Raw genomic sequence first — 25,437 nt, forward strand, 5'->3', positions numbered from 1 at the left:
TTCAAATCACATTTTGTTCACAGTTAGCCATGATTCTTATCAGGACTAAGGCAACATTGATTGCCAGAGCTTCCCTGCTACAACGATGCTATCCCATCTCACCAACGCTCCTGTCTTGCTTTGTTTTCCTCACAGAAGCGGACCAATGGACTTCGGAGAGCTTCCAGACAGGTGGATCCAGGTCTGTTTCTCATTATATATCTATAAAAACTGCAGTTAAGTGACTGTGAAGGTATATGGAAATCGCTGTGGAAAGTCAGCTGCACCGCTGACCTTTGTCCCCACAGTTTGGTCTATACCTTGTGACCAGGAGGTGAAGGTCTGAAGTGCAAGTCACTCCTGGGTGACTAACCTCCAGCTCCCAGGGCTTTCAGCGTTTGACCTGCTTATTTGCTTACTGCACAGCCACAGGGTTGCCTGTCTAATGCTAACATACCTAGCACCCTCCTCATTTCCCTCCTAAATCAGGTAAGAAAACCAACCAGCTCACCACCACTGTTCTTAGAGGGCAGGGGAGAGCGTGCAACTGCTACCCTCCCCAATTGGGGGGCTTCTGATTCTCTATTTATACGACTTTACATCAGCAAAGTGATTGTCAGGTCTCTGAACAAGTGTCCTCTGGAGACTTGGAGTGATCCAGCTGTAAGAACAAAACAATGCAAATAAAACAGAACAAACGAGAACCTGTTTTTTCCTAACTTTGTAAAGTTTGCCCTATATTATCACAGTGTAATTATTTTTCATTCATTAAGACGTGCCTTCCACAGTTTAGTCACTGAACGCTCTGTTCTGTGCATGATCCTGTCCTTGGAGGTGTAACGGGATTCCTCGATAAAGCATTTCAATATGTGTATTTCATAGTCCAGCGAGTGTACTGTGGATCTGGGCTATTGTTTAGATTTGCATTTTCGTCCTCAGCACTGTTCGTTTAGCTGTAAAGTTGCGTTTTCAAAGCATAACATCCTTTAACTGAAACCACACCCAGGCTGGCCCTACCGGTTTGTGAGATGACAGAGATTATGGAAGCCCTGTTGCCTCTGGCTAGAAATTGACTCACTTCTATCCCAAGATCTTTTTAACTCTTCTAACTACAGAACAAAATTAATGCCATTAACAAAAACCAAAAACCATAGAGTTCTGTTTTACTTTTTAATAGTTCTGACTTTCCCAAGCCAAGATCCTTTGCAAGGGGTCTATATGTTGACGTTTAGGAGACAACTCACTCATATTTAGTAGGAGTGTGTTGATTGTGTGTGTGATGTTTCTTTATTGTTTTGTGTGAATTGTATTTCTATTCCAGAAAATAATCTGGCTTTTAAAAGTGTTATTTTGAAATTTCTTTTACTCCTCTGGGCATTTTTATTTGGTCTATTTCCCTGTAGAGAAATGCATTTACTTATAGAGTCAGATGATGCACATTTAACTCTATAATTTACTCCACAGTTGGTTTTCTACAGTCCTTTAGATTGTTTAAAGGAAAATATAGTGAATTTTCAGGTTATAAATGTGGCCTAGGAGATCAGTGACAAAGAGATAAAGTCCCGCATGAAGAATAAGCTTACAAACATTCCAAAAGTGAGCGCCTACCTTATAGGATGCTTTCCTGTATTTGCATATGAGTGGTTTTCCACTCATCACATTTCTGTGAAGAAGCAAATGGGTAATGCTCTTGTGGCTGCAGTGAAGTTCCACATGCCCTTTCCTTTAGCCACTCCTGGATGAGGCCTGAGGTATGTGTCAAGCTTGATTGCTTTTGCCATTCTGCCTCCTCCTCTGCCGACTCACCATGCTTCTTTGCTCAGGATAAACCTTTGTTTGACACTTGTCTTTCGGACAAGTGATGTTCACCAGATTTTCATGATTCTTGGGGCGTGTTTATCCAAGACGTTTCAAGAGATACCCAGACAACTGGGGCAGAACTGGGCACAGCTCCCTAGAAGCAGCATTGGCCATTGGTGTCTTTGGTGTAGAAGTTCTCTTGACTATCCCATCTTCTTTTCTCACTAACGTCTCTGAGTTGTAGTACACTGATTGCTTTCTAGAACCTCATAAGAATGGGTTGTAGAAAAATAATCAGGCTGTTGGGGGAGGGGGCAAATGTACCTACTTCATCAGGTTCAAATTTCAGAGGCCCTGCACAAAACTTAGTTTCACACAGACCTTTATTGTTGGAAAGGACTTTAATACATAGTTATGTGTACAGAAGACACAATAAACATTTGTTACATGAATTAGTGAGTGACTATACATTTTTCCTTATATGTTGACTCTCTTGCTTTTTGCTTTTTATACATTTTGGTTAAAATATAATTATCACTTCTTCTCCCTCCCTCCTCTCCCACTAATCTCTCTCAAGTCTCTTCCCTTCAACTCCCTTCTTTCTCTCTTCGAATTGATAGCCTCTTCTTCACCATTATTATTGTAGATATAACATATATATGTATATATATATGTACAAATATATAAATACAATCTGAGTTTGTTTCTGTTGTTTGTGTGCATGTGGTTTCACTTTCTATTGGACAACCACTTAGGGGGTTGATCAGGGGGAGAGACTGACTCTCCCTTTCTCAGCAGTCAACAGTTACTTGCAGTGCCTTATGAAGGAGTGTGGTCCCCTAAGATTTCCCCCTCTCCTAGCTAGTATGTCTATTGCTATTGCTATTGTTCAGATCTTGACAATGCATCCATGTCTGTGAGAGACTGATTCACAAGCACGGTGGTTTTCTGGCTCCTCCAGTCGTTATGCTTCCTCTGGGTTGGTCCCTGAGCTGTAGAGGCAAGAGCCGACATACAAATGTATCCATTGCACTTGGCCCCCCAGGATCCATTGATGTCTGTGTCTGGTCCAGTGGTGGTTTTCTGTGATGGTCTTCATTTGCTGTAAAGAGAAGCTTCTTTGACAGCCGGTGGTATATATACTTATCTGTGGGTATACGGATAAGATTTAGAATGTAGTTAAGAATTATTTTGGTCTAGCAAAGGGACAGTAGTAGATTGTCCATGACCTTACTAACTCTAGAAAGTTAGCTAACTTTCTAGTCCTAGGCATAGTTTCCCCCCTGTTAGTGGGCTGTCATTCTAATTAGAGAGCAATTGGTTGCCACCAACATGTGAGTGCCACTTATTTACCAATATCTTAGCACTTTGGATACTGTTGTGTTTCTTGGGTGCTACAACTGGGTAGGACTATTAATTGCTTCCTTCCGTTAGCAGCTTCCAAGTATTTTCTGGCAGCATGGTAGCCAGACCATAGGAAGGAGGTTTTCAAGTTCTATCTACCGCAAATAATCTAGGTCCTGTGTTCTTGGTGTGCAGCGTTTTCAGCAGTAGACACTTACCTTACATTCAGAGAGGGAGAACTAAAGACAGCAGCCATTGTTTGGGAGTCATGTGGACCACCCTGACTAACCATTCTGAAGGGGATTTTCATGTCCGATACTGGATTTTTGTTAATCTGTGGTTCTTGTGGAGAGCACTTGTTAATCCTAGTTTCATAATTTCCTTTAAGATGTGTGTATGAGTATGCATTCACGTCTATATGATTTAGTTGGTTATAGAGTAATACAAATCTTTGACGTTTTATTAAGCAACATTTGTGATATTTGTTTCATCTTCCTCTTTCTGTGTTGACCTTCCTTCCCCTTCCTGTTTGCAAGCCCCTTACCCATTTTTCCTCTTCTCAATTCCTGTCACTTGTGTCCTGCTATTCACTTTCTTTTGAATTCTATCTGATGTTGTATTAGTGAACCATGTCATGATCTAGAGTTGGAAAGCGTGGATCTGAGACATGTTGTTTACACTTTGGGCTAGCCTAGGTTCTTTGCTTGTTGCCCCACTCTTTTTAGTTTGCTTCCTATGTTGTGGCTTTCATACGTATGAAAGAAGAATACATGTGTTGTGAGCATGATGGGAGGTAGTATATACAAAGTGCTTAGTAAGCACTAGACACTCATTTGTATTGATAATTATATTAATTTGTTCTACAGCAATTTATTTAATGTTGGACACTTTGTCATATGGAGAATCAGTATTTGCAACTTAAATCTTTGAAAAATGATTCAATTTTCTATTAAATCAATATTGAATCAAGAAGTTGCAGCCATGCATAGCAGTGAATTTCTTTAATCCTAGAACTTGGCAGGCAGGGACAGCTGTGAGTTCAAAGCCAGCCTGGTCTACATAGTGAGTCTTAAGACATCCAGAGCTTTCTACTGAGGCCCTGTATTGAAAAAAATATAAACAAGAAAGTTACATAATCATAATAATATTCATATTTCCTTTATTTCCTGATTGCTAAGCAACTTTTACAATCTTTGGATTATCTTCACCAAAAGATTCAACCAAGAGAGTTGGTTGAAAGTGATTTGATTTGGCTTTAGTTGTAAGAGTTTGTGACTTCAGGACAATGAAAACTCTCATTGAAAACTGTGGGGTTATTTTGTGGATTTCTAACACAACCCAAGAAAGACGAGGGCTACATGTTTGTACTGTGGCTTGTCTGCACACAGAAAATTCTACCAGTAATTATATCTAATCTTTGTATACCATATTAATAATGGTTTCATTGTTTTTTCCTTGTGCTGTAGTAGGCTAAGAACTTTTTTTTTTAATCCTGAGTGCTTTTACAAATGTAATGTGTGTCAGATGCAAATTCTGGTAGCTCTTTTGAATCACTTAAATATAGCAGGATGCTTTCACCAGTTTGTACCTCTCTTCCTGAGACAGATGTTGGTATCAGGAAAACAACACTTGTAACAGACAGATCAATTATTTCAGGAACACGGAGGTGCTGGGTCTTTTTCAAGAACATGAGATCATAAATCTCAAGCAAATCCGAGCACTGCTGTAATATTTTTCACCTCAAGTGGCACTCAAGGTCAAAGTTACCAATTAAAATTTAATACCTAGGTTTAAAAAATTTCCTCCTATCTAAGTATCGGAGATTGATTTCTGATGGCACGCAGTATATCTGTTTGCCATAGCATGTGATCTTTATACCAAGTTCATATTTCTAGACTTTTATGTACATTTGTGGAACTCATAACCTCTTGTATGTAAGTCATGAGCGTAAAAAAAAATCGGGTTGTTATTCTTTGTCATGATGTTTAAAGATTAGATAGAGCAGATGGGAAATGCTTTGGTAGCTCTCTCCTGTGAGCTTAAGCTGCTTCTGTGTACTGTGATAGCCTAGCACAGCAAGTGAACAGATAATGTCCAAGTGCATGGATCCTTCCCGAAAGCAAAGACTTGTGTGTTCACTGTAACCTTCTTGGTTACGGGGAAGATACGTGTGATTCAGAAAGGCCACCCTTAGGAGTTGTCTCAACTGTTTCTTACCAGATTCATCTTCAGTGATGGTCTCTTTCTCTTCAAGATGAGTAGTACTGATATTCATGCTCTTCTTGTCCTTATGAGAAGACAGGATTGAAGTCATTTTTATCATCAACTTCATGTCTTATGTGACACTAAACCCAGCATGTTGCTAATTATACAAACAACACGTCCCTTCTCCACAATATTTGTATTCTAAGTAGAAAAGATAGTTAAAAGCACCAGGTTTCGGCTGAATAAACGCATATGCTGATACATTAGTTGTAAAGATTTAACATTATGTACTATTCTACATGTAGGTACTTTGGATCATGGTACAGCATAGTATCTTAGAGAATAGCCTTACAAACACAGCAAAACATTTTTTAATTATATAATACATGCAAATAAGCTAAATGAATTAGAAAAATAAGAAACTGTGGGCTTGGGTTACTTTTAAACTACTTTATGTGTATGATGTTTTCATTTATGTAAATAAACAGTTTGCTATGCTGGCTTATGGTACCGAATTGGAGTTTAATATGGTTCTCTTTGCTGCTTTAATTTCAAACGTTTGCATTCCAAGTCTAAATAGAATTGCTGACTTCCTCTAGATTTGATTTTAAACAGAACGACTTATTCAGTAGAGAAATTTTATATTTCACTTTCCAAGTAGAAAACAGTGATGAGAAAAAAAATACCAACCCACTATTTTTAAACTGTGACTCTAAAAGCTCCTTTTAAAAAAATGATCCTTTTCTTTTAAATCAGGGAAGCAAATGCACCTTGACGGCTTTTGTAAATGAGCCTTTGTCTGCAATCAATAAGAAGCAGTTTCCATAGATTGTCATATTTCCATATTAATCAGTCATTCCCATGTCTATCTTTCTGTCACCTCCAAAACTAATTTTTCATCAAATATAAATCCTAACCGAAATGGTGGGAACATAATTGTAAATGTAAAAATATATTTCACATTGAGAGAAATAAACTTGAGAAAAGAAATGGGGCAAGGAGAACCCGGTGATTAAGACTCATTGCAGAGGAATGAGAAATCCAAGCTGTGAACGGAGCTGGAGAGTGTGCTCTGGTTTTTAAAATAGCTGATTTTCCTCCGAGCTTCTATTAAACTATGAACAATAAGATGAGTTCTGCACTGAGGCAGTTGATCCCCTTGTAGTTATTTTCAGGACTACCTTTCTAATTCCCTTTGCCAGGATAACAGATTTCTGAAATGAGCATCACAGCACCTGGCTCACGTCTCTTTCAGTTTGAGGATTTATTTCTCCTTTTCAAGGCTCATTCTGAGTTCACAAAGGACCACTCCCGCTTTCTGGCGGGTCTGTACATGCCTTGCCAAGCCAGTCTTTCCTACTGCACAGGTACCTTTAGAACAGGAACAAAGAGGAGGCGAAGAGTTATAGATGTGCATCTAGGGAGGTGGTCCTTTTAGATGGCAAGCAACATCAGTAATGTGATTTTTGAGATAATAAAATATTTGTGTTATAATATACGGCACCTTTTTATGGATCACTTATGAACTTTTAGCGTAATCTTATTGATAGTGTTATCCTTAGAAGGTAACGTATGCATTTATTAAATGTTTAGGAGAGTATGACAAAAAAGGAATTCATAGATTCTTTGAGCTACCTTGAACATTTATCATTGATACAATATTCTTTACTTGGAAGATGAGATGTGGCCCATGTCTCCTTCTCTGCTTCTGTAGCCATGATAGTTAACTACTGCTCCATATAAGAAGGTAAACTATGTGGCATGAAATACTAGATAAAAATAGAAACTTCAGCGATTTTCTATAGGCCAACCACTTCTGAGAGCCAGATAATCTCATTTCAGCACTGCCATCCCAACTGTTAAATAAAAGAAACCAATTGGATCAGAACGTATTACTGTCCAGTAACAGTATTTGGTGTAATATCTAACTGATCCTAGGAGAGAAACCATTGGTCGATTAGTTTATGGTTATATCATTACCACAGTTCTTTTTACAAATCGGTTTGTGTTAACTGGAACATGAGAGTATAGTTTGTAAAATTTTGGTCGAGTGTTTTAGTATTTAGTTATTTTTCAACATCATCAAATCGATTTTCAATTTGAATGGGGAGAAATGCTTACATTAGGTTCTTCCATTTTTTTCATTTCTGCAGCAGTGGCTGTAGTGAGGGTTGCCTGTGGATGGACAGCCTACCGTCTATGCCCCACTTCCACAATGAAGGTGTGGAGAAGGGGCAGAGAACTTTTTGTGTATTTTCTTTTTTTCTTTCTTTCAATCAATTCTATATGTACAGATTTGAAAAGGAAAGAGGAGGAAGAGAAAACATTTTTCAGACATTTCACCCGTGAGGGTCCTGTGGCCAGCTTTTCTGTTTCCTACATTCTTCTGTTACTACTTGTAGGTTTTTCTAAAGTACATCAGGAGGCGCGTAACCTAAAATAGGGGACTGAGGAGACCAACAAAGGCTGATCCTGAATTGTAGCTTTACTTTTCAGCAGTGCCAAGAGAGGCAGTGTTTTCGTCTCACAGTTGATGGTGGTCTAATTGTGTCCTTGTACCTGAAGCATCAGGCTGGCATTCTCCTGTGAACACAGATGCGGGCACTAGTTCTTTGTTCCATGGTTACCTACTGAGCGTTAGTACAGATCAGTTTATTCGATTAGAAAGCATAATGAACAAGATCCTAAGGGGCCGTGTCTTGTGGGGACAAATGGGAAGAAGGTGCTTTAAATGCTGGAAGAGTCAGGAAGGAAAACAAAAGAAATGGATGTATTGCAGTTGGTCATAGCCTAGAGCTGTGACTGAAAGGAAATACAGGGAAGGGAAGGGCTGATCGTCAGTTTATCTTTGTTTTTTTTTTTTTTTATTTTTTTCAGTTTATCTTTGTTAATCAGTGTGTGTGTGTGTGTGTGTGTGTGTGTGTGTGTGTGTGTGTGTGAGAGAGAGAGAGAGAGAGAGAGAGAGAGAGAGAGAGAGATCCTACAGTAGTAAATTTCCATATGACTTCTTCTAAAAGGCCTTTAGTGTTATTTCTCACTGTGCATTCTCCCATACCTTGACATGCCCTCCTCACCCAAACCCTTTCCACCCTATCATTCCATCCATTTTCACTTACATCAGAACTTTCAGAGACTGCATTTTATATTTCGGGATCTACGTTGGCAGTGGTTATCATGGATGGATAACCTTGGAAGAGTTTAGCCTTGTTTATCACCTCTGAAATGGGGATAAGTAGCAACTCTTTTCTTGCATCACAAGGAAGGTCAAATGGATTAATAGATGAAGCACTTTACCCCAACATTAGCAGATGCAGATTTGTAAGTGATGGCTGTCATTGATGCATATACACTCCTGGACTAGTTCCATACTGGTGTGTTACTACTTGTCCTAAATGACATCTTATAGGCCGTGACTCTAACACCTGAGCAGGATTCATATGTACTCTCTGTTTCAGGTTTGCTCACAAAGACTCATTTAGCATGTAAGGTGATGCTAGATGTTGTCTGAAGGGTCAGCTGGGGAAGGGTTCACTTTCAAACTCAGGGATCTGGAAGAAGTATTCCAATCCCTTTAGACTACTGGGCTAAAGGCCCCAATACCTACCACACATGGCCAGATGCTGCTCTCACCTCGTTGCTGTGTGAACTTTCTACTACTGATGTTTATTTCACCAAACCAAGAAGTCAGTAGGGAATCCTAGCAATTCAAGTCTTATAGGACACAATCACGAGAGCAACATTGCATCATGGCTTCCTGAGTTTAAGATGATTACCCAGAATCATGGAATGTATGGTGGGTACCAATCATACTCATAGTGTTTGAGTCTAAAATCCCTCTAAATGATCTCTGCTTCCTAGTATCTTTGTACAGGGGAAAAGCTTATTTCTAAGACCTAACTGCAGTGAGAATTAGCAATGAGATCTGGTCTGTTTTGCAGAGTTCGTTAGTAATTGCTGTTACCAAGCAGATTCATGACTGATTTTATTTTATGCATTGTTAATTTTGAAAATGTTAATCTCGAATTGCTACAGTATTTCAATTAATTTGGACGATTAAAACTTAGCACTAGAAGAATCCCTCACAGAAGATAAGGCAGCTAATTAGAAGCTCTGAAACAAACAACTGGTAGACCCTGGCTCAGAAACGAACTGGGTGGATGACTGGCAGAACTCACTCTGCCGAACGGTTTTGAAGTAGAGAGAATGATTTCTGGCAGACTACATATTAAAGTTGAGTGAAGTTGATTTTTCAAAAAGATATTTTAAGACATTAACTGTTTAATATATAATTTAAAAATATGATGCAGTTCTGAAAACTGCCTTATTTTGCTGTGTTATCTTTTGAGTAACAATGGCAGCGGCAGAAATGCAATAGTCATTGTTCAGTTATGACTGACTGGTGTGAACTAGGCTTTAAAATATTGACTTTCTGTAATAAACTAAACTCTTACATTTAGAAGTTTATTGTGAAAAATCTTAGAAAAAAAACATGTATAACCCACTCACTCAGGTGACCCCTCCTTAGTTTAGTTGATCCTCATGCTTTGTGTGTGTGTGTGTGTGTGTGTGTGTGTGTGTGTGTAGAGTAACATGTTTGCAAAATGTCTGACATTTCAAGATTTGCTGTTCTGCTTTTATCCCTTTGTCTCCTGAATGCATTTGTTCAACCATTTGAGAAGTCTGCCGACTTGGGTTAAATTTAAAGAGTGAACAAAGTGTGTTCCTGCTTCCACAGAACTGAGAGGTAGCAGAGCAAAGGTGGTCTTGAAGATTTGAGTCAGTGAATGCAAGAGACAGTGAAGGGTACATGGTGATTGGGAATGAGGTCTACACTGGGATGCGCAACACAGGTAGATGGTTGATGAAAAATGTGGATGGAAGATAAATGTGGTTGAAAGGAACAGCTCTGGTCAAGGCCAGGAGGAGTCACAAGTACAGAACAGTAGAGAAGGAGAGCTGTGTGTAAGAGACAGGGCAAGGTATTTGTTATTCCACACCAGGAAATTAGGAGTACAGTATATCTGGAAGAGCTCGTTAAGCCTTGGAAAAGTTGTAACTATGACTATAACAGGGTTAGCTAGGTTAAAAAGATCATCCTACTTGCAATTTGAAGGGAATCCTGAATTTTTAAAGGCTCTTCAAAAATGTGAAGTGAGTTTTAGCTTGATTTATTGTTAAACATTCCTTCTAGTCTTTATTATTATAAAAGTGAAAGGACATGAGCAGATGTAGCCACATGGTGATTGCTATTTAAGAATGGAGTCATGAAGGTAGAGTTCTGGGTCAGTGCATATAAATTCAGATAGAGAGGGGTGTGTGTGTGTGTGTGTGTGTGTGTGTACACGTGTGTGTGTTAATATGTATGTGTGTATTAAAACTGTCTTTAATATTATATTGCATTCTACCTGCATTAATATTGGCATCAAAAGATAGGTCATGTGCTTTTGACTATTGACACTGTATTCTTTTGCTATATGTTATTTGATAGAAATGAAATAGTGTTTTGAAACTTATCTGAGTTGGTAAGTCTATTGTAAGTTCAAAATATCATGGAGTCAAAAATGCAGTAAGTAAAAAAATGCAGTTAACATACTAGGCATCATTGTTTTATAACCCACTGTACTATCTCATCTCCTTTCTCTCTCTCTCTCTCTCTCTCTCTCTCTCTCTCTCTCTCTGTGTGTGTGTGTGTGTGTGTGTGTGTGTGTGTGTATGTCTGTATGTCTGTCTGTCTATGTATACTGGGAATCAAACTCAGGGCCTTACACATGGCAGGCAAGTTCCCTACTGTGAGTATCAGTTGCTCATCCTCAGGATTGCACCCAACTGGACTCTTGGCTGGCTGATGCTACCCTGAATGTGAAGAGAGCATTGTATAGTATTTGTGTAAACTGGGAAAATAAGTAAACTCATAATATGGTTTCTATTGAATGTACATTAATTTAACGTTACCAGAAAGTCCAAAGTCATAAATCAGGCCACCTTACATTGAGGACCACATGTAGTTAATGTGTACCAGTAAGTTCAAATACACAAATAAATAACATTTTAAAAAAATATATGAATAATTTTCTAGCATATTTGTTTCTATATAGATTTCAGATTTGCAGGTTCTCAAAGGTTTTTGAATTTTATTTCCTTTATGTTTAGATATTTTAATATACTCTTAGGTATATTTAATATGGACATCAAAATTTTTGCAATAGCATTTATGCTTATTTTCAGTTAAGTTATAACTTTCTTAAATTTTTAAAATTTCAAAGTAAGACTGTAGTCTCTGATCATCTTTAAAATGCACATCAAAATGTTTTCAATGATTTTTCAATTGTTAACATATTTAAGCAATTGTTTTCAAACATTGCTTAAAGTCTACTTTTTGTACTGTATAGCTTTGCAGGTTTTTAGACTCAATAGTTTGCTTAGACTGTGCTATCTTATACAAATTATGTCACAATATATGCTCTGTGGAGCTAGTAAGATAATAACTTTTTAAATGAATATCGATGATCTACATTGAGAAAATCAGATTTTCTTGTTTATAAAATATGAAAAAAAACCCACTAAGATTACATTTCCCAAGTCTTTTGATGTAGGAAGAAAAATGATGTGTGTCTGTACCCTTGCATTCAGAGTGACTCTTCCCATTGTCCTCTGTAGGCTTCAGAGTCGGCGCCTTAATGTCATGTGTCCTCATTTTCCCAGCAGCTCTCAAGAACAAGACTAGGCCTGTGACCTCAGAAGACCTTTATTTTAGTAATTGTTATGCAACCTTCAGTGTCCGCTTAATGTTAAGTGTGTAGGAGAGATAGCTTTATCAGGAGCAGCGTGTCAGTCTGTACTTCAAGACTGTAGTTCCAGAAGTTTGTGCTGCGGTCTCTCTGCTCATTGTGTGCTTGCTTTCTGTTGTTCTAGAGACCCACAGCCAACTGCCAACCAGACACACCACGGGGAGAATTTTAGGAATAGATTCACAGCCTTTGTAATTGTACACCTTTCTAAGTAGCATGATGAGAGCTCCTTTTGTCCACCGTTACCCTGCTAAGGACGAGAACAAATTGTATCCACACTGTGAATCCTACCTCATGGGTATGTAGGCAGAAGTGCATTGGTACCGTCTGTGACTTTAGTCATCACTAGAAGTTGTGAAGCTCTACATCGTTGAAAACCCATTTTACATTGAAGAAACACTTCTAGAGAGGAAGTTGGGGAACCTGGGTTGAATAATCCTCTGGGATCCTACCTGGCATATTACTTTTCCTTTCAGAAAACATGTTTCTGGATGTCCAGATGAAAACAAATATACTTGCAGGTCTCTGTTGTTTTCAATGGCAAAAACCATTGATAATGCGATAGCTTCGGAGCAGGGCAGAGTGTTTCTTCTTCTTGGGACTAAGAGTTACTCTTGGAGTTGTTTAGTCTAAACACTGAAGCAAGGTTGTACCGGAGAAAATGTCCACACATCTCTTCACCACCACCTGCAGATTTCACCCCTGAAGAAGAAGCTGGCCATTTTAAAAAATGCAATGCTATGCTTCAGAGATCCCATATTTAAATACGATATGTATCTTCCATTTAAATTCAAGAAATATCCAGAACCAATCTGGTCAATGGCTTTGAGAAAATGAAATGGCAACACCTTCTTGGAATCTCAAACCGTTCAAGGATATGTACTTTTTTTTTAATCCTTAGCAAAACAGGAAGAAATTGGAAAACATATGGACCCAGGTCGAGCATACGATGTGTTTTCAACTTGAACTGTCGCTTTACTCGTATTTGTAGTGAGTCTGAAAATCCATTTTGGTGAAGCATTTAGATTTAAGAAAGGAAATTTTTGCTATCTGGGACTAAATCAACATTTTCGGCATCTCATTAATCACTGCCTTATGTAACCACTTTCCCTACCTGCGAGTGCTTCGGAGACGAGAGAAGTTTATAGTATCAATGCCAAGTACAGATCTCGTCTCTCCAAAAGGAGTTCATTAATCATCATCGAAGCACAAGAAAAAACATACTTCATGATCCATGCCAATTTCCTAAGTAACGTTTCTTAAAAGGAAAAAAAAATTCACCATTTTTTTTTCAAAAAAAAAATCTCATTTGAAAAGGTTTTAATTTGGCTGTTAACACGTGTGGTGTTATGTAAATTTAAACTGTTCCGAGAATTCCTGAACACAGTGCATAGCAAGCTGTAGAGTGCATTGAGTAAGAGTTGGAGCTCCTGGCTGACAGCAAGCCCTTGGCCTGGTTGCTTCCTGCCTGCATGGTCATAAGTTATCACATGAAAAACTTGGTACCAAATGATGGGCCAGTCGCCCCAGAACCCTGACCTGCACCAAATATAAAGGCTAAACATCTGAGAATCTGTTTCAAGCCAACCATCTGTGTAATTATGAAGGCTTTCTTCGTAATTCTTTAAGAAGCTTTGGCTCTCTCACGTGTAGAAGAGTATGGAGATATCTGCTATCCTTATACCACAAGGCTAGAGATCAGACAGTTGAGGTAATTCCTTGGTCCATAGCAAATGGAATTTAACGTAATATAGAGTCTTGCAATTAAGTAAAAACTTAGAGCAATTTATGAAGTATCTTTCTGAGACATGGCACTGCTGTGTAGTTCAGGTTGGAGTGGTGGGCTTGAAACTTCAGATTCTCTTGTTTCAGCATTCTGGGGTAACAGCCCGCACCCCTCTCTGGCATCTTTATTTTGCCATGTGTCTTGAACTCTCAGTGGTAGTGTTACTTGGGTTCTCATAGTTTCACCAGCTATTGAAGATCAGCTATTGAAGATCAGCCCTGTGGTTACCATGTCATCTATTCAGGGCTTGTCCCACCCCAACTCTGTTTATTGGAGAGGCTAACATTTTGTTACAACTATGTATTTACATCCTTTTGTTTATTTTCTAATTTTCAAAACCGTTTAGCAGTTAGAGAAAAATGCATGGGAAACAGTGCCTCACCATTTAAAAAAAAAAACGACAATATTAAAAATGAAAAAGATTCCATGCAGACCTCAGGTGAGAAGATTTAAACATCATAAAACTTTTTTTAAAAAATAAAAACCTGGCATAGAAATCAAAGGGACCCCAATCTCTTTGCTTACGACCATCAACAGTCAGGTATGCAGTAGGAATGGATTCAGAGAGGAAGGTCCCCTAAAAGTGAGTTGTTTGTTCCTATCTGAACGCTTTTCCCTTCCTGATTTTCCTCCTTTGATTGTTTAGTCTCTGCTATTAGAACAGCACAGAGAGAGACCAAGATGTTATAAGGACCTGGTGTAAAGTGCAGCCTGTGGTTTATGAGCGTCAAGAAATAGACAAGGCTCACATCCAGCTATAACAGCAATTCTTTCTGTCCCTGTCTAAGTATTCAGGGATAAAGAGAGAGGTCATATGGATGCCTAGGGAGGTTCATTTTAAATTTCAAAATAGCTTAGGAAAGGAGATGGGACAGAGAAGAATTGGAGGTTTCTGGAAGGATTCTAGAATAGAATCAAAGTTCAGGTAGGAGTTTTTCTGCCTCCAGCTTTAAAGAACACAGAAGAACACACTTAACACGTGTGCCTTTTCTCATGCATTCTCTTGACCTTTTTATCAGCTCTGGAATTCTCTCTTGGAGATCTTCCCTGTATAGTCAGCACTGAATCCTTCACAGATCCTGACACCCACACTCCCTTATTGCAAAAGAGTGGATGAGCATTAACATGCTGGATAAGTAACCTGGGAACTGTTGCACAAAGCCTCAGTGGCAGGGCACTGCCAGCTCAAACTCCGTTTAACTCATCTCACATCAGACGACAGACCTGACCTTCGTTAGAAATTCCTGCTGAATCAGGAAGATTTTCCTAATATTTTACCTTTTGTTTTGCAAGCTACTCAGACACCCATGCCTGGATTCTGTTTGTGATATCCTCTTGCTGCAGTGTGGAAATCATTGACAATTCACTAGTGTCTTTGTGTGTGTGTGTGTGTGTGTGTGTGTGTGTGTGTGTGTGTGCGCGCGCACACGCTTTACTGAGAACAGCCACTTCAAATTTTTATATGCATAGTCTGTTTGTCCATATACAAGTTGGTGACAGCTGTGGACAGAATTTTCAAATGACTCTAATGTATTATATTTATACTACTTTCAGTTCTCACAATAAATGAGGAAGCTATGCTGATAATTTTAAGCATCTCTAACAAAAGTTTCTATATAACCTATGGACATCCTCCTTGTGTATGTTAAGTAGTTTCTAGATTCTTTATAATGCCCAGTACGATGAAGATTCTTCATAATAAGGCTTTTATTGTATTTTGGGAGAAAAACAGCAAGGAAAAAGCCTGTGCATGCCCAATTGAGTTGCAGTATTTCTCTCCTGAATGTGTTTTAGTTTGTTATAGGTGAAATCCATGATTGTAAAAGCCAGAGATACAAAGGGAAAATGGTGTATGTTTCCCCACACCTAGTTAAAGGAGTCAGTATATTAACCTAATTTAGGAGTCTTGGGAGGGAACACTCACTACATTGGTGTACCTTCTCAAGTGATTTTTCTCGTGTCCAGACTAGCTTCAGCTCTGAATGCTTCAGACTTTTAGACCCTGGAGGACATGCTGCCAAGAAGGACAAAGAAATACCCATGGTCACTTTCTGGAGGACAAATACTGCAGGTTGCAAATTCCAGAGAGAAAGGAAAGGCCAGGACGTTGAAATCAGTTTCTGGGGAGAAGCAGTTCCTGCTATTGTGTGAGGATCCAGGGTGATCGGAAACTGACAAGAAGGCCTGAGTGAGTTTCCTCTGAAAGATATCCACTGGCAAGGTGGGGCGAGTAGACACAGTAAATACTCTTAAGTTTCTGCTGACTTCAGTCTCAAGGAAGGCAGAAGAGCTCAGACCACAGAACCAGAACCTTTACTTACTGTGTCTCTGCAGTGGTTTTAAAATTAGATAATAAAGTAAGTACAGTAGGACCGCTGTCTGTTCTTTATATGTAGTTTACACATGATGTCTTTCGGTTTGTGTAGGAATGAGGGTTTGTGGCACAGTTGTGTTGTTTAAAATAATTTACATACACTGACTGTATTTCTGTCTTATAATTTATTATTGGTAGTATATGTGTGCATAATCTGCACAGAAACATCACCAGTCAAGTCATCTCCACTCAACTGTAGTAGTCTTTTTATAATAAATGCATTTACATTATTTCTAGAAAAAGCTTATATCTCAGGCAAACAGAGGGACCTTGTTGGCTTATACTTTCTGCATTATTGCCCTCTTCTGAGAGGATGTTCTTATGTCCATCACATATCCTTTAGTGTACATGAAGCCTAAATCTATAAGTGCTTTTGCACAACATGGTTGGGACATGCCTGTTACACTAGCAAGAAGGAGGCACTGTCTGAAGGATTGTAGGCTTTAGGTCAGCCTGGGCTACATGGTAAGAGAACAGATCTTGAAAGTAACAAAGCAGAGAAGAGGGAGACAGAGAAAGAATGAGAAGGAAGAAATTGAAAAGGGAAAACAACGTAGGGCTTGACATTTCTCTATTTATAATGCATTCCTAGGAACTAAAGCTCTCACTGTCTTCAGTCTGTGCTCTGTGCATTGGGAGTGATGTTAGCATCCATCTGATCAAAATGCTGTGTATAGATTAAGAAGAGAAGGGTTTGTTGAGCCTTAACTCTGTGCCTAGCCTTTTGGAGGTTCTTGCTGAGGATGCCCGTTCATGGTCATTACGACCATCTTCAGAACCATGGGTTAAGGCAGTTGGGAAAGGCAAGCTGAAACCCGTAAGGCAGGGCCACCTTAGTTCCAGACAATCGAGGTCAGTGGTCATGCTTTGGTTTTGTTTATTCTGACTTTAAGGATCTAGTCCTGCTAGCTAACACTCCTGGCTATCGAGCTTCCCTGTATCTCACATATTATGCTGGTTTGGAAGCTAATTTTGCAGATTGCAGAGCAAGCTTCTCTAGGCTTGAATCCAGTTTCTGCTCTTCATCTGTTCAGTGACCTTACCTAAGTCCCTTATGCCCCTGTCCCTTAACATGGCTTTGTCATTCAAAGGAATTTCATAGTAAGACCTTCTTCCTGGTATTCCCATTATGTTCAAAAGATGAGGCTCTTAGTACAGGGTCTGGCACATGATAAGTGCTTTATAAATGTTTGCTAGTATATTTAATGAGAAGAGTTTGTTATTCCATGATAACAGCACACAGATCAGTAGAATATTTAAAGGTTGCTATGGATGAATATTTAGAGTTGAAAATGTGCGTGTCGGTTAGTGAATGATTTTTAAGAAGGGCAGGGAGCCAGGTATGGAACATGTCTCAGAAGGCAATGGTATACTTTGTTACTCTGTGTAGACCTGTGGTTCTCTCTCACCCTTCCTAATTCTGTGACCACTTAAAACAGTTCCTCATGTGTAGTGACCTGCAACTGTAAATTATTATGTTCCTACTTCCTAACTGTAATTTTGCTACTGTTATGAATAGTAATGTAAATATCTGATATGCAGAATATCTGATATGCTAACATACACACACATACACAGATACACAGACACACACACAGACACATAGACACAGACACACACACACACAGACACATAGACACAGACACACACACAGACACATAGACACAGACACAGACACACACACAGACACACACACACACACACACACACACACACACACACACACACCACCGGAGGGCTTGTGGCCCACAGGTTAAGAACCACTGGTATAGCAAGACATGCACGGGGAGTTAGTAGGAATTTCAGTTCTTACCTTTAGAACTCCATGAACTTGATACATTTTTTTTTTGCATAAGTAAATTTAACTTCTGCCCTGAATCTCTGCTCCTTCCGGGTTAAGATTATCATCTCAGGCCTGGGCAGCTGTTGCCTCTGTTTAGGAGTAGGTCACCATCCCAGCCTTGCTAGGCACCTGGCAAGCCTTGGAGGCCAACACCTGGAGGTCACAGAGCAGGAAGTAACCCTTATCTGAGACCCATACACCTCTGTCCCCTTCTCCCTCCTAGCCTCTTCCTGATTCCTTGGTTCTGTAGAAGGTTACCTCTCCCTGCAGACTCCTTTTCTATGAAACACCTAGTAATTATCGGAGGCTTCTGGAAGCCTGTGCTCACTCCCCTGTAGTGCTCCCTAAGGCAAAGAAACAGAGCTCTCAGCCACCTGCTTCTGAGAAGGAGACAGGGAGGGGACCGGGAGAGCATGCATTTGATAAAATGGCCTTGCTACCAAAGATAAAAGTCTCTGCTGACTGTTGAAATAGTTTTAGCACAGGTAAACCATTGTGGTGACTGTTTCACAGCGGAAGCCCCTACTGCTCCATCCCCTGCCCCCTGAACCTTTCTTAAAGGTAGGCACAGCAGTGGTATTCTCTATGGTTCCAGCTTTTGAGAAATGAGACTGGAACTGCTTGTTTTCTCCACTCGGGAGTAAGTGCTTTAGGGTCACTGGCTAGTTGTGTGGGTTGGTAAGTCCTTGGACAGTCAGGGCTTTATCATATACTTGGAAATGGAGGTTGAAGGTGTCGATTTCTAATCCCTATTCCTGACTTAGGGTCAGCCACAGATTCTGTATTCATAGGAAAAATAAGGCAGAGGACAAGAAGGAAGAGGAAAGCATGGGGAAGAAATTTGGAAGAGCCTGTTTTCCTCAGGGTATATGATACTACTTCCCAGTCTGGTGATCTTGGGTGTGCTCTTCAACAGCTCTTCCCTTTGTGCTGTTGGTGGAATGAGGAGAATGGGGGAGGAACCGAGGGGAGGAGCCACAAGACACAGGATGGGGGTAGGGGGATGGGAGGGTTGCTATTGGGATGTAAAGTGAATATATAAATAAATTGTTTTAAAATGCATACATCCCTTTTCTTTATACTTCTTTCTTTCCTCTGAAGTTTGGCCTGTAAGTCCCACCCATTCCCCTTTCTTTCTTATTTTCCACGGAGTAGGTATGGTGCCAAGGCAGCAATATTCGGAGCAGTGTCTTCCTAGTGGAGAAAAGATATGATAGGTGAGCAGTAAGACTGAACACAGAGTCCCTACCCTTCTCTAGATCAGGTGCCAGGTCATGACAGAGTGTCTCAGTGTTGATCTATGAGACATTGGTGCTATGGTTAGTAGAAATGGCCACATGCAGGCAGGGTTTCGGAGTCTAGTTTGGATCCCGCTCTCGATCCCATTGAGAACTCAACTGTAGAGAACCATTTTGGAGAAAGTGTATTTGGGAGCTGTGGTTAATGATACATGCCTGTCACCTCTGCCGCAGGACTGATTGTATCTATTAAGACAAGGTCTTGCCGTTTATCTTCTGAACACAGTGTTTAGCTTTGCTTGTCAGGTCACGCAGGTCTGGTAAAGGTAGCCTGTCCACTCATGGGGACTTCTGTTTTCTTTGTGACATTGTGAAGACTTATGGCCCAAAGTCATAAAAACAGTCAAATTAACTTTAATAAAGTTAGTTTTCTTGGTTTAAATTCTCCATAGAAAATGCATCTCTCATTTCCAAGTCTGGCGTGGACCACTTCCAACCTCGGTTTTCCTCCAACCCTCCCTCCTCCTACACCACCAGTATTTATAAACTAGTATTCAATTTATTGGCTATTAAAATAATTTCAGTTCCTCTCCTTGGAACCTAAGTTTTTTTTATTGCCTCCTCCAGGCCATTGGAAGAATAGTTGCTGAAATGGGGAGGGTACATGTCTGATTACCCTTGCAGTGGTACTCAGAACCCATTTCTTGATTCAAAATGTGTAAGCCAGCCTCTAAGAACTTCACTTCTACCTGTGTTCTTGTTCATTCGTTCGTCTCAGTTTCTGCAATAACAGACCTCCGACGAATTATCATGTCTCCTGAATTCTTTCTTGCCACCCTGTCTTACCATGTGCTTTTGTTTTGTTTTATTTTGTTTTCTCTTTTGGCTAAAATAAGCTTATTAGACATCTGTATCTGGTTATCTCCTATTTGTCTGTCACTCAGCCATCCAAACTCAACTCTAGTATTCTCACATGCCCTCTTCTGAGTGTACATATCTGGTAGGCCATATAGATTCTTTACCAGGTCTACACTGCCACAATAGGGTTTTGTTTGTTTGTTTGTTCATTCATTTGTTTGTTTGAGACTGTTTTTCGGTGTGTAGCTCTGATTGTACTGGAACTCCCTCAGTAGACCAGGCTGGGCTCAAACTCATAGAGATCTGCCTGCCTCTGCCTCCTGTCTGCTGGGACTAAAGGCCTGCTCCACCACCTGGCTCACCATTTATTTATTTATTTATTTATTTATTTATTTATTTATTTATTTATTTATTTATTTATTGGAAGTGATCTGGTACATGATATTTTCTATAAACTTTCACAAACTATTATCTGTAGCTTTGCCCTTCCATATTTAGAACTTAGTATCAGGAACACAACAGGTGACCAGTCAGCATGCATTTGATGCAACTGTGACACTGTCTTTATGAAGTATAATCCTGGGACATGTCCTAAAAAAGAATCACTTAACATTTTTATAAAGCTGATAGGGATTTCTTCTCCACACCCAGACGGCTATGAAAATGGCTTGATAATGAGACCGACAATTGTATTTTATTGGTAGTTAACTTTGAGAATTAGAATATATGCATGATGAAAGTCATTGCATTCTTCTACTGATGAGTAGCTACTGGCTTTGTTAATATTTTGCAGAGTATAAGAAAAATGAATAAAAGATTTTAGAACAGTGATACAGAGCCTGGCACCTTTAAAAAGCGATGTTTTCAAACATTATGCAGGAGTCTTTAACTAAAGACCCTATCATCCACTCAGAGATGAATTGGAACAATAGGAGTCTCATTTAGGGTCTATGTTATAGTCTCAAAAATAACCATAGCAGAATATCACTGTGACTCTACTCATTGGCCTTATAAGGAGGAATATGCTAGCATAGAAAGGCAAAGGAGTCAGAATTTCCAGCAAAGATAAACTACTAGCAAATTACTACTAGCAAACTCTTCAATTTTCAAAGTAGTATTTGTGATGGCTAGTCCCAGTTGTCAACTTGACTATATCTGGAATGAGCTACGATCCAGAAATGGAGGGCTCACCTGTGATCCAGATCTTGGGACTGGAAGACACAAATTTCTGATCTGGATCTTGAGGCACAGTGACTATGAAAAGTTTAGGCCCAGGCAAGGTGGTATACACCTTTAATCCCAGGAGACAGAGACAGGCAGATCTCTGAGTTCAAGGCCAGCCTGGAACTGAGCAAGTTCCAAGTAAAGAATACTTTAGGTTCAGCAGTGGTGGTACAAACTAATCTGAGCCATATATTCTACTGCCTTCTTTTTCTTCTTCTTTGCTTGGTTGCACTTACATGCCAGCACATCTGTTGGAACCCACTTCACCAGGATTCCAACTTACACAGAAGACCAGCTGAAACACCGAGCCTCATGGGACTGAGCGACTATGAGCTTCTTGGACTTCCCACTTACAGCTCCCCATTGTTGGGTTAATAGGACTGCAGGCTATAAGCATTCCAATAATTTTCCTTACTATATAGAGACATTCCATAAGTGCTGTGACTCTAGAGTACCTTGACTAATACAGTATTTTTTTCAAGTTCTGACTACCTTGTTCATTGGCCCTTATTTTAAACCATATTGTGTGGAAATCTGCCTAGTGGTTGTCCCAGCTTGAATATGCTGGATGAGCGAGAATTTTATGAAGTCAATTCTCTACTATGTTTGTTTTCAATCCACACACAAATTAAAAAACCCTGAGACCCTTTGAGGGATGAGGGTTGTGGTGCTCTCAGAGCTTTCTTACCCTGCGATGTTTGAGGGGATATTATTAAGCCCTTCCAGCAGAGCACTGTGTGTCTGTATTTTGCTGAGAGGCTTTTGAGGGGCAACTGAAGTATTTGGTGTGGGGCGATGGAGTCCTTGCCTTTCCCCCACCAATTGTAAGTTTCTTTTAATAAACTCAACTTATCTCAGCCCTTTCAGTGATGAGAAAGGTCATGCCTTGGCATTTCTTTTGCTGCTATTAAGATGGCTAGGCCATAAGATCTACTGCTCTTGCAGAGGGCAAAGATCACTGACTAGTCTTGCAGAAGACACCTTTGGATTCCAGAAAACTTTCACAGCAGCTCACAACTACCTGTGATTCGTGATCTACAGGAATCATCTGGCCTCCATAGGAACCTGTGCTCACATTCACCCACCACACACACACACACACACACACACACACACACACACACACACACACACGAATGCAAAGTCCCTGGATAAGCTTTCTGCAATGAGAATTACCATTTTTGGAGATTTGTAAGCAATCCTGACTGACTAAAACAACAGAGTCAAACATTACACAAGAGCTTATCTAGAGGTACCTCCCTTATCTTTAGAACATGCATTCTTTAGCAGATTTAAAAGGTCATTAGGTTGATAGGAGCTATATAACCATAAAATTCTAGGCACCTTCAAGAGACAAGGACAGCCTTTGAAGCCCTGGCAGCACCTGGTGTGTAGAGGTCTCTGCTGGGAACCGCATGTCTCAGCAGTGGAGAATCCTACGCTGGTCAACACCTGCCCATCTCTCAGGTGTCTTTAACCACTATATTTTAAGTAGTAACAGGATAGACTTAGAAGCTTGTAGCTATATTTTCTTTCCTGTTACTCATGTGCCCCTTTTCACCCATTAGGCAGGCAGAAGGTGCTTGTGTTAGCATTTTTCTCTGAAGCATGGTGAACAGCAGAGCTTCTGTTGGGGTAGTATATGTCCCAGCTAAGACACCCTTATGTAACCTGTTCTTCTAGTCAGACTGGAGACTTCCAAAGCTTTGAGGACAGTGTTTCTCAATAAATCTCTTCAACCAGATCTCCCAGAGCTCCCAGGGACTAAACCACCAACCAAAGAGTACACATGGAGGGACTCATGGCTCCAACTGCATATGTAGCAGAGGATGGCCTTGTCTGGAATCAATGGGAGGAGAGGCCCTTGGTCCTGTGAAGGCTCAATGCCCCAGAGTAGGAGAATGCCAGGGCAGTGAGGTGGGTGAGGGACCACCCTCATAGAAGCAGGGAGAGGGAAAATGGGAGAAGGGGTTTCCAGAGGGGAAACCAGGAAAAGGGATAACATTTGAAATGTAAATAAAGAAAATATCCAATAAAAAATAATAATAAAAATCTCTTCAGCTCTTAGTGCTTTTAATCTAACAGGAAGGAGAATCAATAGTGTCCAGAAAGCATTGAGATGCAGTAGCCTTTGGGTTCTAAAAATGATCCTGTGTACATGAGTCAGCCCATGGAGCATTGTGTCTTCATGTCAGGAAATACATTTTTCCCCTATAAAATCATTTTGGAAAACTTTAAAATCGAGTAGTGAAAGAATTAAGAAAGTATTCTTTTATGCAGTTTTTTTTTATACCCTCCTCTCTCATGTTTTAGATTTAACTCTAAGCTTCTTAAAAACAGTTGTCACATTTCTAATATAATTTTAACCTTTTGGAGGAAGGGGACTGGATGTGTACTTGTATTGATGACGTGTGGGAGTACAAATTTGTTGACAGGCTCATTTTGCAAAGTGGCTTCAATGCTAAAAAGCACATAGCAACTCATTTTAAGTGGCAGCATCTCAAATACAATGCCCTGCATTTGAAATTTCAGAATCGTACCATGTAAGCAATTATTAATGTTAGAAATTAAAATTTCATTTGCTTACAATGCTGTTTAATCTTTTGCTTGTGGGCAGGTAGTAATTTGAAGATGTAAATAATAACTGCTCATTCAGGAGAGAAAATGGCTTCTCTCGATCAATCTGACATGCCAAGTTTATTATCTACTGATACTTATTTTAATTCATTTTAACAGGTACATAAAAATAAAGGCTATACATAGAAGTGAGGAAGAATATGTTGTATACATTATATAATGCTTGCTATTTTAAACATATTTCTATCCATAAGTAGTTACTATCTATTTATAGCATAAACTGTTTGGATTAACAATGCATTCTTTTATCTGTGGTCACCTTAGTCTGCCTAATGCTAGAATATAACAGGTATATAATGATCTTTGTTCTAAGAATTTGCAGGCCAATCCTTGCCTCATTCGAAAAACAGGATTGGCAGCATACTGTTTAGGGAGCACTCATCAACATTAGGATTACGGTACCAGAGTCGGTAGCACCCCTTTCCTATTGGGAAATCAAGGGGAGTTAGACAAGGGTGTGTGCAGTATGCCTTTCAAAGAATCTCCCTGAAAGGCAGCCTTGCATAGTCTGATATCCCAGCCCTGGGATCCCTTGCCCAGGAAACTAGTAGGTGCCCTTGTGTCTCTCATCTGACTCATGTTCATGTTATACTCCCTAACCTTCGTTGTGGCGCTGACAGTCTGACCACGCATTCTCCATAATGTCACAGGGAAAATGAGCCTGGGGCAGCCTTTAGTTTTCCAGATAGGAGGCACAAATTTATTGCACTACTAAAACAGAAAAGACATTGAAAGATTTATTACTTGAAGATCCTGGGCAGGGAGGCTGGAAGGCACAATGAGTCAGAGACAAGTCCTCCAAACCTGGAGCAGGGATGAGGAGTCAGTCAGATCCGGAGCAACGGTACGTACTCCATGGTGGGTGTGGTTCACCTGGACGTGAGCGGGAGCTGGAGGGTCTGTTAAAGGAGAGGGTAGGGGAAATTAGCAGGTTAGGTCTTAAGCCTCCAAGTTTTTGTCTTTGGCTACTAGGTGAACTATTTGTGTGTGACATATTCCCAGAAATTGATGCAAGGGCATCTGAAATCTAGTTCTGATATGAGAAAGTTAAACTTGAATCAGAGCAACGCCAAAGCAATGTAAAATCCCAAGCATTCTTGCAGGCAAACACACACACACACACACACACACACACACACACACACACACACACACACACAAACACACACAAGCACACACACACACGCACAAACACACAAACACACACACACGCACAAACACACACACAAACACACACACAAACACACACAAGCACACACACACACGCACAAATACACAAACACACACACACACGCACCAACACACACACACAAACACACACAAACACCACACACAAACACACACAAACACACACACATAAA

At 39.9% G+C, this 25,437-nt stretch overlaps 1 protein-coding gene across 3 annotated transcripts in view; it reads left to right on the top strand.

Annotated features, from left to right (window-relative positions):
- Vav3 (vav guanine nucleotide exchange factor 3) overlaps positions 1 to 25,437 on the top strand; it is a 342,484-nt gene that overhangs the window by 244,046 nt on the left and 73,001 nt on the right. For all 3 annotated transcript variants that reach the window (XM_017590775.3, XM_063281659.1, NM_001191714.1), the window contains exon 19: positions 136 to 181. In XM_017590775.3, coding sequence (XP_017446264.1) covers positions 136 to 181 — 46 coding nt within the window. The remainder of the gene's footprint in view (positions 1 to 135; positions 182 to 25,437) is intronic.

The sequence above is a fragment of the Rattus norvegicus genome, chromosome 2 (assembly GCF_036323735.1).
Source record: "Rattus norvegicus strain BN/NHsdMcwi chromosome 2, GRCr8, whole genome shotgun sequence".
NCBI classification, from domain to species: Eukaryota; Metazoa; Chordata; class Mammalia; order Rodentia; family Muridae; genus Rattus; species Rattus norvegicus.